Below are 19,067 nucleotides of genomic sequence, written 5' to 3' on the forward strand. Positions count from 1 at the left end.
CTCACTGCTATTGAGTGAACAGTTTCCATTTGCACTAAACGCTTTTCTATCTCAGAATTCATGATGGTGAAAGAGTCTCTCAAAATTGATGTATATTGTATTTAATGAATGTAGTTGATGTGCGCCGATGCTCGAGTTGTGTTACATAAAACTGAATATTTTACCATGGATCCCCATCCCTCTGCAACCAAGACAACATCTCCCGATCAAATCAGTTTTAAGATGTATTTATTTAATGTTTTTCGTAACAAAACTGCAAGCTGAAAAACTTTTCACCCTTCCATTTGTCACCGAGAGACTATTCAATGAGTTTAAATAGATTTAGCATACACATAAATAAAACATAAGAAGAGTTCAGATTACGTAGCTTCAGGAAAGATAAGTAAACAATAAGAATAACAGGAATAATCAACTTTTACATCAGGTATGAATACATTCGTAAGACTTGTCCATGTGCTTACTAAGCTTTCATTTCCCTTATCCTGTAAAACAAGTAGGAGCACCTCACTCAAAAACAAAAGGCTGACTTTATATTGTCTAAGCCATGTAAAAATCCAGTCCCATTATGAAAGCAGTGGAGTGGATCAGGATACATGATTTCCTGCAAACCTCTTCCACTCTCCTGGTCATGTGACAGGTGGCCTTACAGAGACACTCTCACTGGTTCCAATGGTTGGAGTTTTCCTTTCCTTTCACTTCTCCACTGGTGAGGTTGAGACACTTTGATCTCAGGCACTTTCTGAAATCATGAGGTTGTTGACTGACGAACACAAATGTAATATTTTACAAACATAATGTAGCTTGTTGTATAGACCTTTACATTCTCTGCATACCGTACATCCTTATTTATAGGTTCTGCTCATCTCTTACTGAGTAGCTTCTTTCTTTAAAGGATTAGTTCGACATTTTGGGAAATACGCTTATTAGCTTTCTCTCTAACACTTACTCAGTATTCTTTCAAAATGTTGAACTTGAATGCAAAACTATCGCTCACTACGTTTACATGCACAAAATATTCCGGCTTTTGCCCTTATTGCAAAAAAAGACAATATTCCTACTAAGCTGTTTACATGGGTGATGAAAATGAGTATTCCACTAATAATCGGTGTCCATGCAGTTGTGAATACTCCAATTAACTCAGATTAAAAGGTCAGCGTTGCGTAATTTGCGCATTTCCAAAAACCTGTTGATATCCAAGTCTTTCAAAATGTATAAAAATGGGTGCGTTTCTCGTTCCGTCCAGAGATGTGGGCTTTTCTTTTGGGCACGCACCCCTTCCCCAGCCTTTCTTTGCACTGTTGTCTAGTTGGTTTTGTCATTACCGGATTTGATTAGTGTTGGTGCCTGATCTGCGTCACACATGCGCTAGCGGGTCAATGCTAACCCTAACGAAACTGCCGTAAAAGCCCAAATTGAGATGCTGATTCCCAAAGTGTTGTATACATGTCTGAAGAATGCTCATAAAACCCAAACGAAGTCGGCATGTCCCACATGTCTGGAAAGTGCTAAATTCAGAAATTGGGAATGTCCAAATGGAACATGCTGTCCACATGACCTGTATTAATTTCAAAATATAGTCATATTTGTAATTATAATGGAAAATTCTTGTGCATGTAAAAGTACTGACTGATACCTAACAGAGTATGGTTACAGGTAAATCATCTTGCAAATCTCCTACACATGACGTTATTAAATACGGATAGTTCAGCTCTGTTCAAACTGTCACACGACCTGATTTAATTCGTACAGGCTGAAGTACTCATGAATGCGGAAATCATTTTTGACACATTTTTTTTCCCTATGTTTTCTTGAGTTATCCTCAAATACAAAAAAATCTGCCTCATTTCCAGCCCTGGGTCAAATAAATTTAGCCTTTGTTCCAACCAGCTTCAGCTCCCAGATGGATGGGATTGTAAGACAGGGAGGAGAAATGATGCAGCGTCTGTCCAGTCAATCAGAGAGAAAAATACCAAAAGTTACTCTGTGACTATGTAAATTTCACAATATTCACAGTATTGTCAAAACAGTAGTGGAAAACCCCACACTCGTCTTCCACCACAGAAAAGAACAACCATGAATAAGAATGAAAAGTTGGCCCAGGTCTAGAAATGACTCATTTAATTTCCTCAATTTAAAAACTCAACAGTTTTGCATGTTGTTTAAGACAAGAGCAGAGTACGGTTATAAAATTACCCAATAAATGACCTTTCATCAATAAAAACAATATGACATTGGTATTGAATTATATGTATATACAATAAGTGAAACCTTTCACAAAGTAGTGTTAACCTGATAATTTTATACATCATGGAAATTGCCATTTCCTCATGTTTTAAGGCAAACAGTCATTATGCACAAGTCTTAGAATCAATGATGTACAAGCTGAGATCGGTGGCTGAAAAATGCAAACTATCTCAAGTTCTCAAGCTCAATAAACTATGTACATTTATGGGTGGAGACTTCAGTATGCTCAAATGATGCCCCATATGTAAATGTTTGTAAATGTGAGTGTTTATATACTCATGCAGCCGGAAATATATGGTGGAACTCACTGTTAAATAGCTGCAGCTGGCTGAAGCCTCCTGAGGCCGAGACTTTGACAAAAATGTTAAAACCATTTTCTCACACATGAATGCATCTTATTTCAGTGTTGATAACACTTAAAAGCTGATGTGATGCATTGAAAAATGAATAATAAATGATAATCAAGCCATTTTGCACTAATCTGTCTGATCCTCCACCATTTTATGTCAAGCACAAAGTCAAGTGCAACCATTTATGGAAGCATTTGAGCCTTGTAAACTGACATAATGCCCCTGCTTGTTTCAGTAAATTTACATTAAACAACGTAGAATTGTTGCCAGTTGAAACACCATCTCTAGTCGATTTTTCCAGAAACTATGAGAAATACATTATAAAAAAACAAACAATAAATTAAGCTGAATAACAATTCTCTATCATATGTGTATTTAAATCTCACCGGATGTATGTTGTGTTTTACGTGGGAGGATCTTTGACAAATAATATACAGCAATTAAGATACCTGTGTTTTCTTCCTCTGTACATCTTCATCTTTCATCGCAATCACTTCCATAACTCAGTTAAAGAACATTTGAAAAATATTTCCCAAAAGTGTCTCTCTGCAGTCTTTCATTTCCCCATGAAGGTAAAAGCTGCATCTTTTGAGCGTCTCTCTTTAGCTTCATGCATTTATGTACAAGTTAAAAGTGTCCAGATATTCTGGATAATTCTACCTGTGCAAGGGAGAGGAACAAGCCAGCTTCCCATAGTCTCAGTTGTTTGAAGTGATGCAGGATGGACGCCATATGGCGATCACACAGTCTTAGATCCAGTTCACCACTTGAGATGGAGGGCCTCATTCTTCCTCCTCCCATCCTCTTCCGCATATCTGTCAACATACTGTCGCCGTAACAGCACGGACGAGCTCTGATCTGCCTGCTGGTGTGGTACAATACGAGTTTGAGATCTACAAGGTGGTATAGATGTAGACAAAGATGATGACTACCAAGTTGAGGATGGTCCCAATGATGCCCAACATGGCCAAGATGGTCTCCTCCTTACTTTCCTTGTCTTGGATTCCCTTTTCCTCATCACTGTAGACAGTGTTTACCATTTTCCCTGGAAAAGTCTGCAGTTTTCGTCTCAGACCAATCTGGAGTGAGCAGATAAGAGAGAAAAGAAAAATCCATGTGTTAGTTAATGTAACTGGTTAATTTTTTTTTTTTGTTTGTTTTTTTTTTGTTGTCTTTGAGGATGGTCTTTGCACAGTGTATGGTGGCCAGTGATAATGGCAGCAAAATAACAAGTGTTTGGTGAGATGGTTGGTGAGGCAAAGAAAGAATTAAAAAGTAATTAGGAAAGTAATATTTTTTCCTCTTTGGTCACCATGGTAAAATACTGTGAAAGTTAAATGGATTACATTGAGCCGATGGAAAGCTGCCCAGCAATGCCAGTTTCAGTGACACAAATGCATTATTATCAGGACTGGTGCCAAATCTGTTTTAGGGAATTTAAATAAAAGAAAATATGTGGAAAACTGTTCTGGTCCAAGGAACAAATGAGCAGATTTAAGAGTCTGCGTCTGGGATGAAAAGATGGGGATGTGGGAGGCTTGTTGCTCTTTCGCTCAGAGAAAGCTTTTACTGTGGGTTTGTGTGTGAAAGAAAAATCTAACACTAAACTGTAAACTGTTTGACCCACGGACAGAGGACTGACGAGAGTCACCCCAACACAAACACAACTGTAAATGTGCAGGGCCTACTGTACTGCTGCTTTCTGCATGTTGCACTGTTGCCTATAAGCCTCTGTAAAGCTATGTTTTATTCAGCGCTATGGGAAAGATTTTCCATCAAAAATAAATTACTTTGCTCCATTCCTTCAATAAAATATAGTCGTCTCCTGAGTTTAAATGCCGAAAAAAGGAAGGAAGTCAGTGAGCACACGAGATTTAGAATCTGGTGTTCGACAGATTAAACGGTTTCATTAATGCAAAATGCAGAACCAAACTACTGGGCGGTTTCAGCCATTTTGCATTAACAGAGTTATACAGATGTGTATATATATATATATATATAATCAGTTTAAGATTCATTCAAAGTTCCTGAGTACATGCCTCAATGCATATACAGCAGTGTACATTCATGCCTTTTGTCAGTTTCCATACAGTGTACGAACACTATTCCTTCATAAGAAGACAAGGCAGACACTTTGGCAGTTTCACAATATAAACCACAGTTGGTTTGATCTATTGTTTCTACAGTTTTTTGTTATTGTATGTTTAGATTTTAAAGGCTTTCAACTAACTGTAAATTCCAAAAAAGTTTTTTTTTTTTTTTTTTGTCAAACTATGAAAAGCTCTTGGGCAGGTGAATAAGTCAGACAGATATTATAATACCCCAAATTATTTTTTATTATATCAGGGATACATTGTTCTCTTGGATATGGTTCTTGCATTGTGGACATTAATTTTGAAATACTGAGATGTTCATGTCCTGTGACACACAGGTTTAACACTACCATACCATGCTTCATTTATTTTTCAGGTATTATGAATATGTTATAAAGTGTGATGTAAGTAGTGTTGCCCCAGTACACTGGATTTTCACTTTACATAAACTACTGAAACGTCTTGTAACCATGATAACAGTGCTCTTCTGAAAACAGACTCCAGCTCTCCTCCTGAACGACGTGCTGGACATCAGAGGAACGGCCTTGGCAGCTCTTTGAGGCACGGTGAGAGTGGAGAGAAAAAAGAGCAAAAATTCCTGCACTAGATTTTGTTCATCTGTTTTATTTCTTCAGCTGTGGGACTGCAGTGATCTGATAAAAGTTCTGAGTGCGCCTGCACACATGAACGTTTTCAGGAGTGTGTGTGTGTGTGTGTGTGTGTGTGTGTGTGTGTGTGTGTGCGTGCGTGCGTGTGCGTGTGTGTGTATTGATTTGTGTATCCTAGGGCGGGGTATTAGAAAATAGCTGTATGTTTTTAGCAGCTTGCGCAAGTTGTCATCCAAACACCTCTCAAGAGAAAAGCGCTCCTTTTGCGGGTCAATGGGTTTTATACGCCGACTAGCAACAGTAAACCATGTAAGCTAATGCAGACTAAAAATAAACCTTCTAACAGGGAACTGTTTTATCTTAGTAAAAGCGTAGATGCACAATAAACTACACTTTTTTCCTTTTTTCTTTTTTTTTTACCTTAAGAGTTTAGAGAAGTTACCTGAAGTACTACCTGGGTACACAAGGTGCTTTTTGGCTGATGCACTTAATGGGACTTGCAAGAATAAAAATCCAGAACTTTTGTCCCACTTTATGGGATATCGGATGGATCGAGATCATCCTGCTATGACAAGTGATACGATGTTTACCACTCATTTCCCATGATATCTGGATTGCGTTCTGTCTACACTGCGCTCTCTGTGCTGAAAATCACCCAAAGAGGAAAATCATCCCTTTAGAAAAATGTGATATTGTCCATACATATGATCAAAAATTCAAAGTATAGAAAATGCCTTTACTTAACATTTCTTTTTCCTGATGATGAATCTAACTTCACAGAGTTGTGTACTGGAATTAACCTTTGCAAAGCCCACATTATCAAGGCTCATTTGCAGGCTTCCTTTGCTTTAATTGAAATTTATGTAACCTTTTTTGAATGCCTCTGCCAAAGCAAAGATTTTTATGTCACCAGTGCAGCACTTTCCCCTCATTTCTTTGACTCACTGATTGCGTTCTCAGACAGATTGGCAAAAGAAAAAGGTCTTGGCAGAAATCATCACATGCCAGGAATTGGCTACAGTACATCAAAGTCTAGGTGTCGTCTTTGGATATGGATTACACAAAAAAAGAAACAGATGAAACTGACTGAGGCGATCAAAACAACATAAAGTCAGTCATTTTAAGGAATTCAATGTGAGGCCAATGCTGCTGTAGAAATGTTAGATTTAATGAGTCAAAATTTAAGTCAGTTATGTAAGGACCACCGTCAAGCATGTGTTTTGTGTTCATAGATCACCAATAAGTTTATACAAAAGGCCTTTCATTCTGTAAAAGTCAAAGGCCTTTTGTTCAGGCCTGTTTTATAAGGGTAAGAGCATCAAACTGACTGTCCTTTTTAAAAGGCTAACATCCCACACACCGACTGAATGATAGCGATGTCCAATCATCAACATGCATTGTGCTCTTGACGTACATAAAAACCCCGTCAGGCTCTGTTTCTGTGTTAAAGTGCATCCTCCTCCTCTGATCTGTAACAATGGGCTTTGATTGCCTCTCCTGGGGTTCACTATAAACAGGGCTTCCCTCAACCTGAATGGCGATGTTTGTGTGGCACGCTGGATGGCTGGATGCGCCCTCATGCATGAAGACGCCTGCTTGCTGCTGATATAAACAAGCGCTCAGCAAAAAAAGAAAAAGAAAAAAAAAAAAAAACAAGGGAAAAAATTGTGCCTGGGGGAGATGGAGATGGAGAGGAGGAGGAGGAATGATGGTGGTGGTGGTGGAGGTGGTGGTGAGTAGGGGCGGGTGGGGGGGGGGGGGGGGGGGGGGTCGAGGCTCTGCCAAAACCTGAGTGCTGAGGAAACAGCTTTACCACTGAGTACAGCTGTATGTCACACAGAAAAACCTTCTGGACACCTTCCAGTGCTTCCACATCCAACATCTCCGGTCTGAACAGTGTTTAACAGAGAGTGTTCTGTCTCGAGCGGCAGCCAGTCCTGGCATCCTGCGATGTTCCATAATCATTAACCACCCATAATGACTTCCTCTGTCTGTTAAACACTCAGGCTGGACTGCTTGTGATAGGACAGGATCAGAGCTGTCATAACCCAGGACAAGCCAGAAAGGAAAATCACTACTGTGGCTTAAACAAGTCGAATGAAGAGATTATTAATCCAGCCAAGATACAGTACACAGTTTCCTCTTCACCTCCTCCTATTGATTTAGTCATTTGACTTATTCCAAGGTAAAGAGGATTTAGTTATCTCAGCATTGATTCCTGTTGTCACTCAGGAGCCCATTTCCAACAATTGCAACAGTCCAATGTGTTAACTTTTCCCTCAGTGGTTAATCTGAGGAAAGAACTCAGGATTCAAATATGATACACATCGCATCGCCTCAAAATGAACAGCATCTCTGCAAGAGTTTTTCTCTCACAGGATGAGCTCACACCTGGCTCTTCACTTGAACAGCAAACATCCGGGGGCGAATTTGTGTAAAAAGAACACAGACAGAGAAAGAGAGAGAGAGAGGAGGAGGAGGAGAGAGGAAAAGGGCAATGCCATACCTGGGACAACAAATCCGGACACTTCAGCTACACCTAACAGAAGCTAACATCCTCAGATCAGACCAGTGGAGAGTGAAACCTTTTGCCACTTGAATGATCCCGAGCATGTCAAACAACTCCAGATGCTAACAGAGTCTGACAGGCAGAGTTGCTTTTGGCATCGTTTTAAAATGGAATTAAAGCAAACAGCTCCCAAACCCTCCCAAGCGTGTATGTACAAACACACACACGCACACACACGCACACACACGCACACACACACACACGCACACACGTATACAGGTTGACGCCCATAACACACACTGACACAAACACACAGACATTCAGAGCATCACGTACAGAGTCATACTGTCTGACAACGCAGACAAGTGTATGTGGCGAAAACTAAAAAGCAAGAAGAACAGGAATAGAAGAAGAAGAGGAAGAAAACCTTTTTGAAATGACGAGATTTAACAGATTTTGGTGAAATCAGATGAAATGCTACCAATACTGAGCGTGACCCATTTTCCATAACCTGTACTCATTGTTCTGTGAGTGAGAGGAAAGTGACAGATCTATTTTGGATTGAACAAGAATTCAATATGCAGAGGACATTTTTTATTGATCAAAAAAAAAAAAAAGAAACCTGCTAAAGACGTCAGAAAAAAAGTTCAGACACGCAGGAAGGTGCAACTGAAATTGACAGACGTGGAATTTAAATTTACCAGAAAACATGGTTTAGTGTTTTTTGTTTTGTTTTTCACACAGAGGCACTCCAGCATGTCATTTCAATAGAAGGACTCTATAGATCTACCCAAAGCATGTCCACAAAAGCTTCATTTTATATTCATTTAAACGTCATCACTCTTGAGTAAAACACTGATGAAGTACAGAACCTTGTCGGGTATCAAATTAATTCTTCCTTGTGCAAAAAGCTAAAGAGATGCTATGACATAAGAAGCATTTAAACTTGTGAACAACATGCACGAGGAGCCACTGGCAGAGGAGCATGTGGACGTATGGATAAATAACCACCACAGCTGATATTATCCCTCAGAGTAAAGCAGAAAAGGTGTCCTTCCTACCTCCATTAATGATTCATACAAAGACAACTGAGCCTGAAAATATCCCACATTTATAAAGAATATATCACCACACATGATAAATTCATAGCTACACCTTGTCATGACATTTAAAAATGGTGAAAGATTCATGAAGTAATTGTTGACAGTTTACAGATGCTCTGCACATGATGATGAGTTTAGTGAAAAAGCTCTGGATGTGGCATGGCTGTGGGACCTACCTTGCAAAGCATCAGGAATAACATAGCATTGGACATGCTGTAGGGGGACGTCTTTCTGTAGTGCACAGACATCCCTGGCAACTAAGGTGAAAGTCGACCCCTCTCATCCTTCGGCTGTAGAGGGGCACAGGATCCAGAGAGGGCTGGCTCGTCTTCCAAGCGGTCCAATTTCAGGGCTCTCGTTGGATGTCGTACCCTGCAGAGCTCCAGCGTCTCCTCCCCGAATTTCATCTCACTAGTGGCCAAGTTCTAGCTGCCATCACTTTCTCCTCCTCAGCCTTGTGAGAGCTGAAACTGTGCTGCCCACCTCCTCTCGGCTCTTCCTCCTCTTTCTCTGCTTGTTTTGTTTGCCTCCCCACCTTTTCTGCTTCTCTCTTCTCCTCCTCCTCCTCCTCTTCTTTTTCTTCTTCTTCTTCTTCTTGTCTGTGTGATGTCAAGTTGAAGAATGGAGTCAGTTGATGGGCAGATGGGGGTGGGAGGGTAACAAAGCTGTTTCATGTGAGTATTTGCATCCTCCTTTGTCTTTATTCCGCAAAGCTTACAAAAAAAGATTTTCAGCCTTGTCTCTCCTGCCAAGACAATCTATCAACCCTTATTAAAGGCTCACCTCCTCTATCAAACTTTTATACTGCTCGGCAATGTAAAACATGTTTAGCTGATGTCTTGGTTTTTAAATGTTTTATAATGAAATAAAAAAGGCACCCCTGCTGACGTGGTGGAAGCCCCTGCTTGCTCTACACAATGTGTAACCCAACATACCTTTTCTTACGCTCCAGTGGCTGAGCGTGTGTCCCTAACTAACTGAGCAGAGCGTGAATGCTGGATGGCTATAAGAGAGAGGCAGGGAGAGAGAGAGAGAGAGAGAGAGGGGAGGGGGGGCTGTGAAGAAACCCGTCTCCTCACACTGACGCTGTTGTGGTTGCTTTCGCTCCACAGGCAAGAGGTATCCCCTGCTCCCTTTCTCCCGCGCATATTAATGCAGCCACGGTTGCCTGGCAACCGACTCAGGGGAGTCACACCGAGCCTGACGACAAGAAGCATTTGTGACAGAGGACGGGATGAGGGGCGAGGGTCTCCTCCAGTATATTTTTGTGTGTGTGTTTCGAATTTTGTGTTAATGCAAAATATGCACGCTCTTCTTGTACAAGTTGCACAACCATCAGTTGATGTGCGATCTGTGCATTAACAGTCCAGTCACCCCAGCATTTAAAATGCAGAAATTTGAGGAAATAAGAAAACTTTTTTGAACTTTGACCTTTGAGGGTAGAGAGTGCCAGAGAGTCCAAAATGGAGAAAGTAATTGTAGCTTCTTAGCAATGGTTTGTAGACAGTTAATGGCACAAATACATCTTAACTGTATGAGCTTAGCTTAGTGAGCTAGTGAGTTTGCATATTGTCTGTTAGTAATTCATGAGCTCATCTTCAATAACTTTTTCTTGAATGAAATGGTTTAGAATAGTGAAGAAAATGTCAGAGGGAAGTTAATAGTAAATAGTGGTAGAAGTAAACACGGAGAAACATAGAACACTATTGCAACTGACTAGCGCTAGTTTTTAGCTCGCCAGCTACAGTAGTTTACCTGACTAGCCCTGCAAGTGGTCAGTACGTCACTGAGCTAGAGCCAAATATTTCACAAAGACAGGCAGTTTAATTTCGCTGTTCCACTGTCTGGTGTGTGAAAAAAAAGGGGTACTTGGTTGTATTCACGAGTCATGTGTTTCCATGCCTGAGGTGAAACGGTATGTTTGTGTGCATGTGTACATGTGTCACCTTAAACATTCCTTCCACAAACACACACTGCATTTCCTCATTATGTTCATTCACAGTACAGGACTTCTTCATCTCGCACTCGGACAGGCGACACATCAGTGTCAGCAGCCGGCACACGTAATGGATACACTGATCAAACATGAATAACCTCCGGGACATTTACTGTGCAATCCGACACCAGGACGACGAACCCTCAAAGAGTGAACCGTCCCATCCAGTCCCCTCCCTCTGATCCCATTTTCTCACTTCACGTCAGCCAGAGGGAAGGACACGAGCTCTCAGTGTTTTTAACTGCGAGCTGAGAGACTTATCTCTCTGTCTTTGAAAAGAAGTGACTCACCCGGGCCATGCCACACATTTCTCATTTAAAGAAATAGGCAGTTTCACTACTTGAATATTTATAGTTATTCATCAATTCACATTCGGGCCATTGGCGTTCTGCGTGGGATATAGCTCTCCAGTAAAGAGGACAGAATAAATGTTGCATCTTAATATTTTTCGTTATGACCTTTGGGGTCCCATCTTATTTGTGTTTTCATCACCACTTTTTCAACATTTTTCCAGTTGTCCTCTGCCATATTTCTTTTATTGATTTTTGAGGAAAGAAAACTAAAAAGTGAAATACTTTTTATGCCTTAATTTAAGATGCTTACATACAGACTGATGGGGTTTATATTGTTAAATCAAATATGAGTTTAGAAACAGATTTTCCTTTAAACAATATTTCATTATGTGGATGGGTTTGGCAGCTAATGGGAATGTTTAGAATGTGAAACAGCTGCCAACAAATTAGTTTGGGCTTGATGTTGCTTTGCGCATGAAATGACCTGGAATGGACAGCAATAAAAATGGAAATGTAAAGGAAACATTCCCCTCCGAACTGAAACCACTGGTGTGCATAATTTTATTGCCGACTTCCCATCCCTCTCTCTGCTTCAAGATTAACTAACTTAGACTGTCGCTGCCTGCATGGGTATTTATAACAATTAATCAAGGTGTCAGTCGAATTTGTTCCTGTCATGTGATAACCAAATCACACAGAGTGTTTCTCCGATTGCGCGGTGATCATCCTTTGCCTTACATCAATTTCCATTCAAACAAGCCATCATCAGTCTCAGCATGACTTTAGGCACTTGTATACTCATCTGAATTGTTTTCAGGCAATATGTGTCTTTATACTGATGAAAGAGTGAGCCGACAGGGTTTTGCCCTATACTCAGCTGAATGTCCCACTGTTAGAGCTTCACTAATCAATATTTTTGTATTAACTATGGATCAAATGATTGTGTAATGTGAAAAAGGTTCACTTGCAGTGGTCAAGGCACACAGAATTATCATTGTGGAGCTGTTACCCATACTTTTATGGTGCATTTTAACATCTTTTAGCCCACTCTTTTGGTTCTACAGCTTTACTGGTTTGTTTTAGACAAAAAAGCTCTGATAAAACTGATTATACTCCAACTGTCCAACCCAGACAGCAAACAGTCAAAGGCAGCAACTACAGTAGCTGATGGAGCATTTAGCCTTTTGCTCAGGAGTTGGTGGGGACCAAGACGGAGCTAAAAAGAGGACTGAATATTGCACTTTCGCTTTGGAGGACACAAAAAAAAACTCCAAATGAAAGTTAATGCTGCTCCATGTCTGCTGGATGTGTAAAAAGGCAAAGGCAGGCGAAACCAACTGTATACGGAAAAGTCACAGTTTTATTTAAGGCTTGTTTTGCTGCCCCAAGTGGCCAAAAAATCTATTAATTCAGGTTGAACCTTATAAACAAGAATTGGTTACTGTGTTCTAGCAAACAAAACACACCTCGAAGTGAAATTGGCAGAGGGTATTACAGAAATGTGTTTTATGTAAAGTAAGCTGAAAAGAGTGCTGAGAGGGTGTCAGATTTCAAACTCTGAAAGCCTTGAGTTTACTTTAATTAATTTCACAGGGTAAGCTACTCTAGCTTATATTTCATGAAGTAGATCTAAGGACACAAAGGCCTTGTTGCAAATTGGTGTGAGAGAATATCTCACCCGCACAAACTCTGGGTATTGGTGTTTTAGATTCAAGGGTAAAGCTAATGGAATCTGAGGATCTTAACAAGCCATATTAGTGGAAACCTAATCAGCAATTAATGCCTCTGGTTTTCTTCTTTACATCTGCTCTTTTTAGTGAGCTTATATTTGCTCGTTCAACCTGTGCTTTCTAATTTGTCCTTCAGAGAACGGAGCTCAGTACTGCCACCTCATTAATTATTGAGAGGCCAGAAAGTTGTACCCCTGAACGAACAAAGTTTACCACAATCACCACGCTCCACACACCGGATGTCAGCTGGCATCAAGGCCCATGAACCTCAGAAGAAATGTATGAGAAAGTTTAATCCAGTCAACCTTTTGTGTTGATGTCAGGAAACCTTGAAGAAACATCAAACACTGGCAGGTTTGAGAAACCACAAAAGTATTGGCCAGTGTTGAAAGAAAGCTGTCTAGAAATCTCCACAACACTTCAGTCTCAACACAAGCTTCTTTCTTTTGTGCAGGGCAGAGAGACATGGTTGAAAGTTAAGTTGGATCCTAAGAGTGGTTGAATGAGGCTAAGAAGTCTCATGACTGCCATTAATCCTAATTGGCGGAGAACATGACAGTAGCATATGGGTGTTCTCCTGTCAGAGAGGCGGCCGCCTGCTCTCCCCAATCCTGTTCCTTTCACTAATAGAGATGCCAAGACAGGGGAATATGAATTCAAACTTTGAAAGATGTTTTATTCCTTCATTCTCTGTGGGAAAGATGGATGGGTCATAAGCAGAGGCTGGACAATGTAAAAGCATTCCTGTTGATCCTGTAGTAATGGGATCCTGGTAACCTCAAATTGGTACTGTGTGTGGACTAAAGAATGTAAAATAACAAGAAAAGCCATTAAAGATTGATTTGAAAGTTTTGTGATGTGGCTTTTTTTCTGCTTTGGTGCTCAAGTAGCTTAAAGTCTGATAGAATGAAAAAATGAAAAACGCTTGACCTACAGAAAAAAAAAAAGCTAAATCACTCAGAAATAGTTGTAGTAATGCTTTTAGTCTTGATTGGTCAAAGCCTGCTGCAGGCCTATCCAAGACTTGGCTTCTTATTGGCATTTTCATTCAATTATTTCATTGTGGGAGTTTCATAATCAAATAAGATACTATATGTTCATTAGGAGTCTGATTTGACCCCTGGTCCAAGATTTTATCAGTCTTCCATATGGCTTTGAATTGGATGGAGAATCATGTATTCCATTTAAAATGATGGATGGAGGATAAATTAGTGCACACACTGTGATTATGAATGTAATATTTCAAAATCAGTGGTTTAGCTGGAAGGCTACCACAGACTTCATTTGTGCAGTTGTTCAATTCATTTCATTACATATTCAGATTATGTGTTGTTGTGACATATGTGGTATGGGAACAGGCATGACAGGTACTTGTTTACCATGCAATTTGGGATTATAAACACTTTGTTTCTCTGATAACCAGATATGACAATGGTTATGTCCAAAATGTATTTTTTTAACAACATTTTAGAAGCTAAAGAGTTTGACTCCCCTCCTCTCTCTTTCTCTGAAGGCTAGCCCGATATCCTCTGAGCCTAATCTCAGACTCTACTACTTACATCAAAAGCCTGTCAGCCTGAGCACATGAAAGCCTGTTTTCTGAGAGCTGCTCGTCGTCCGACTGGAACACTCAGCACAGCTTTTATTTTTATCCTCCGAAGATTCGGCAGAGGAAGGGATGTGGAGGCCCATCCTGAGATGTCCATGGGTCAGCACATATACACTTTTTTAGATTTAGTTTTCTTCTAATGGAAATACATTCAAATATAATCCTCTTTATATGTAACCCTTTGACTATAGGCAGCATAAACTATGAAGTCTGAACTTCTTCAGCACAAACAAAACCTCACCATCAATTGGGCTGATACATGGGATAAAAAGGAATCAGGCAATCAGCTTTGATGTTCAGCTCGTTCAATATTACTGTCAAGTTTCAAAGTCAGTTATGGAGGCCTTCTTTGTTTGCCAGCAGGCATATGGCGCTTCGACACTCTGACTTCAGTAGCTACAGTAAACAACATCTGGCTTTGTTGGGGATTTTTTCATGACATTTACGCATGTATGAATAATTGCACATAGTGACACCAAACAAATGGATGTAGAATTGTGTGTATAAACAGCTTCCTGGATCTTGCGGCGTGTTTGTTTTTGAGTATAAATGACTGGATGAATGGGTGACTGTATGAAGATGATAAAATGTCATATTGCCAGCAGCTCCAGGTAGGAAACAGCCTGCGAATTAATCAGTTTCATCATTTCAGAAACAGTTGATTAATAGAAAAAAAATTAACAAAAGCAGTTTGAGTTTGTTTGCGGAGAGTTTCTCTAAGAGCGTGTTGTCTTCCGAGGCTCTGATGGTACAACAGAAGGTGCAGTAATAAATCATGTGTTGCATACAAAAGCATCATAATAGCTCAGGGGTTATTCAATATTGAGATTCTGGGGCCTGGATCAGAATGTAGAGAACAGTCTTTGTCTGCTTCTCTTTGAAATCAATGTTTGCAGAACATCAATTTGTTGTTCAGGTGGATTTCACCCTCAACTCTTTCTTCACCGTCATCATCACACTTTATTCAAGTCAACAAATGCACAGTGTTGTCTTGGCTCAATAAAACATCTCACACATAGGAATGCATTAAAAACAATTCCTCCTTAAGAAAATTGGCCTTAAGCTATTAAATAATAAGGATAATAATCGAGAACAGAGCAGCATTAGCAAGACTAAGAGGCATCCTCCACATCGAATGATTATTTTTCTCTCCAACTTAGATAAGTAGGCTAAGTAGGACACTGTGGAACTGAGAAATAGATCATTATCTGGATGAAAAATAACGTGTTGAGAAATGATTCTGGCAATTCATACATACAAAAGCCTCTTTTATGTTTGCTCTTCTGGGTAGTGACAATGTGATGTTCATCCTCCACTGTGCACCATCTTTCAAACGCCTGGAAAAAATAATCTGGGGTAACTCATTGGTCCTGCTTTGAATGCATCCTGTTTTTTTTTGTTTTGACGCATGAATACGTGCATTTATTGTCCTATCGACGATGATTCGACACACATGAAAAGCACACAGAGATTTTAAAAAGGGTTGTTGATACATCTGTCTTTTTTGAAACAGTTGCAAGCCCATCTGCCAAGTCCGTCTGACGAATGATCCATTTGGTGGGAGACATTAACATATTGAACATGGAGGATATCGAGCCAAGGGATTACAGCAACACAGTCCTGGATGGATCCGATCTGGAGGTATTAAAAATGAAATAAGAAATCTCACGGCCTTGCATCGAGCTGCTCTGTTCTGCTCGGCTTGCTGCAGGTGATTTAAGAGGTTTAACAATAGTACTGATCCTGCGGGATGATAAGTCTTCCTCTCTCTGACCATCATTCCCACTCATTTCTCTCTTTTTCACACTCAGGCTCACAATGAAACGCCAGTTCTAACTGAGACATGAGAGATTATTGGTCGCACCTTTGGACTGAGTTCATGTAGAGATCTTATTTTTTATCGGTACCACAGTCTGTGCCACATGTGAGCTCAGTAACCAGCCACTCTGTGCTTTTGCTGGTGGGTGTGTGAGGGTTGGACTTAAGGTTAATAAATGATTCTAGCCATTAATGAATTTCTGTTACTTGCACAGGGAAAGTTAGTAACTTTTCATTTTTTCATTTCCATTCATCAATCAATGCATTTGTCCAACTAACTCATAAAACATATAATTTTCTCTGTTGTGAACATAGAAGAGCTGTCGACACATCCCAGGAAAACTGATGAACAGGAAGTAGATTACCTTTGTACCACTAAAGAGTATTTAAATACTATATTATTTAGTACTTTAGGTTAAATGTTCTATTTGACATGTTGATAATGGGTAGGACATGTAGACAATAAATTAATCTCTTCACCGGTATATAAGAGAAAACACCTGCATTTGTGGACCACAGGGGTTCACAGGCTTTAAGAGCTGAGTTGTGTCGATATTAAAAGGGACGTTCCACATGAGGTCACATTAAGGCACGGGTCTGTTTCATTTGGTCGCCTGACAATGGCGCCATATCCCCTTTGCGCATGCATCAGCGTGGTGGTTGTCCGAGAAACATGCTGAGCAAACGCTAGCGGTAGCTCAGCTCCCAGCTCCTCCAAGAAGTCTTGTGTCGGAGAAACACAGAATAAGTGTTTCTAATCTAATGTGAAACTGCTTTACTCAGTGTCTCTACTGGTTTCCAATTGTTTCGAAGAGGAGAAAACCTCTGAAGATAATTCGGCTGCTGGTAAAAGCCTCCTTTAATCACCTGGTCCATTTGTTTTGAAGAAGAGGAGACTTCTGCAATGACGTCAGTCTCCCACGATCCCACACTATGTCACAATGTCACCAAACTTGTCTGTTAGTATGTTATTTTGATTGAGACACCCCTAGTGGCAGAACATTACATGTCCGTTTGATTATGACGAGAACGCTATGTCGATCTGAACTCATTCCCATCAGCCTCAGAAGACTAGGTCTCCCCCAGTAAAAACTCCCCCAGTATCAAAGCTGTTCCTTACTTATTGAGCTCTGTAGATACTGGCCCCTGTAGGAAATTATAAATTCTCAGTGACTGCTGATAACCGTCTTATTTCAGTATCTTCATGATAGGCGAAAAGCAGGATCGCCATTTGCCGGCCGCTCAGTGAAAAAGGCTGATATGGAACATGTCATTTTTTAGATGATAAACTTGTTTAATTCCACTGTACTTGACACTGCGCTGAGAATATGCATGAGTGAGTATGCATTATTAAAACGGCCTGTTCAGGCAGCCCTCTCGCAATAAGGAGAGGGGTCTTCTGTGTTAATCTTACAGGCGTTCCCTGCTGCTGACTGTGCATGTATCAAACCTTAGAAGCTATGTTTCAGGTCTTATTTCACAATTATATGCAGCATTTGCATATTTTACTGAAGATCTCAGAAGAGAGGGAATCGTGACACTCTCTTGTCTTGATTTCATTTATATCTGTACATAGATAACAGAGAAGGTGACTGAAGTGACAAATTTGCCTTTTAATGCTTGTAAATGCTGGGCGGGTGCGTTGATTAGCAGAAAATAAGCATAACTTGAGGCAAATGAGCTGTTATGTTTGAAGGAAAATACAAAAGATAGACGCCTATTACATCTAATGTTGCAACAGCCATTTAAACAAATATATAATGAATGTCCACATAGTTTTGCAAGAATTTGCTGATTTCTAATCTCACTAACAACAGTAAATAAACAGTGTTTCTCTAACAAATTATAATAATTGACATCCAGTTTCATAAGCATTAGCATTGGCAAATCTATAAATTACCCATGAGTTTTAAAATGTCTGTGGCAGTGTCAGACAGTAAATATAAAACTAAAATTGCTCTCTACATCTTCTCTCCCTCTTTTGTTAAGTTTTTGAGTCTTGAAGCTCCCACCTCTTTATGCAAAAGAGATTTCATCAGCACATTTTGAGAATTTATTAGGATCCGTGGGAAACTTTTGACTGTCAAAGCCATCTCTTGTAATTTCATAACTTCATAAAACCACTAGAGGAATGTTAATCTGTTTTCAGCTTCCACCTTGATTTATATTACATTTCATTTCAAAAGGAACAACATATTTCTGTGTCTGCTTTAAGTATTTGCAAATTGCCATTGTTATGGATGGCAAACTCTGCTTTCCTTTTTTTTCCACAGGCAGACAAGGGAGGCATACTGAAAACTCAGGAGTGCACATTTTGATTTGTGAGAATCTGACACTTTGTCATCCCAAGTGTGTTTATCAATCTCTTCACAGCCCCTGAAAATTGACACACCACAGGCAGACGCAGGCTTATGAAAATGCCCCTAATAAACGTTTATCTGAATTGCTATTGTCACCCCTCGTTAGTCGTCATTTCATTCAACGAACAGCTGAGTATCAGCAAATCTTCATTTGCTGGAGCCACAGCCCAGGCCCTCACGTGGCCCCAGAGCAAGTCCAAGGAGCTGAGGGAAGCACACGTCAATAACAGTAAGTCAATTAAAATCACTCTTCATTTAAGCTGTGATCTCTATTGATTTGCCTTTCAATTCTCATCCATCACACCAGCAGACTGCCTTGAAGGGCTGGAGGGAGAGACTGTCTGACTGACTCAG

The 19,067-nt window shown here is 40.1% G+C and overlaps 1 protein-coding gene across 2 annotated transcripts; it reads right to left on the bottom strand.

The window, feature by feature from the left end:
* Positions 1 to 211: 211 nt before the first annotated feature.
* On the bottom strand, positions 212 to 9,885 carry LOC130179697 (protein TUNAR-like). 2 transcript variants are annotated; one of them, XM_056392670.1, is made up of 3 exons: positions 9,843 to 9,885; positions 9,084 to 9,506; positions 212 to 3,673 (listed from the first exon to the last, which is right to left on the bottom strand). In XM_056392670.1, the coding sequence occupies exons 2-3, from the start codon at positions 9,153 to 9,155 to the stop codon at positions 3,488 to 3,490; spliced, it is 258 nt and encodes an 85-aa protein (XP_056248645.1). In that variant the 5' UTR covers positions 9,156 to 9,506; positions 9,843 to 9,885; the 3' UTR covers positions 212 to 3,487. The 2 variants fall into 2 exon arrangements, with proteins under 2 accessions (XP_056248645.1, XP_056248644.1); XM_056392669.1 differs by having other exon boundaries at positions 9,084 to 9,880.
* Between the last annotated feature and the right edge of the window lie 9,182 nt (positions 9,886 to 19,067).

This window comes from Seriola aureovittata, chromosome 13 (assembly GCF_021018895.1).
Source record: "Seriola aureovittata isolate HTS-2021-v1 ecotype China chromosome 13, ASM2101889v1, whole genome shotgun sequence".
NCBI classification, from domain to species: domain Eukaryota; kingdom Metazoa; phylum Chordata; class Actinopteri; order Carangiformes; family Carangidae; genus Seriola; species Seriola aureovittata.

Bases quoted from the DNA above. Each gene is read 5' to 3' on its own strand.
- LOC130179697 (XM_056392670.1), bottom strand. From the start codon at position 9,155: ATGTCTGTGCACTACAGAAAGACGTCCCCCTACAGCATGTCCAATGCT. The intron at 3,674-9,083 runs GTAGGTCCCACA...TGCTCACTCCAG, and splicing joins TATTCCTGATGCTTTGCAAG to ATTGGTCTGAGACGAAAACT.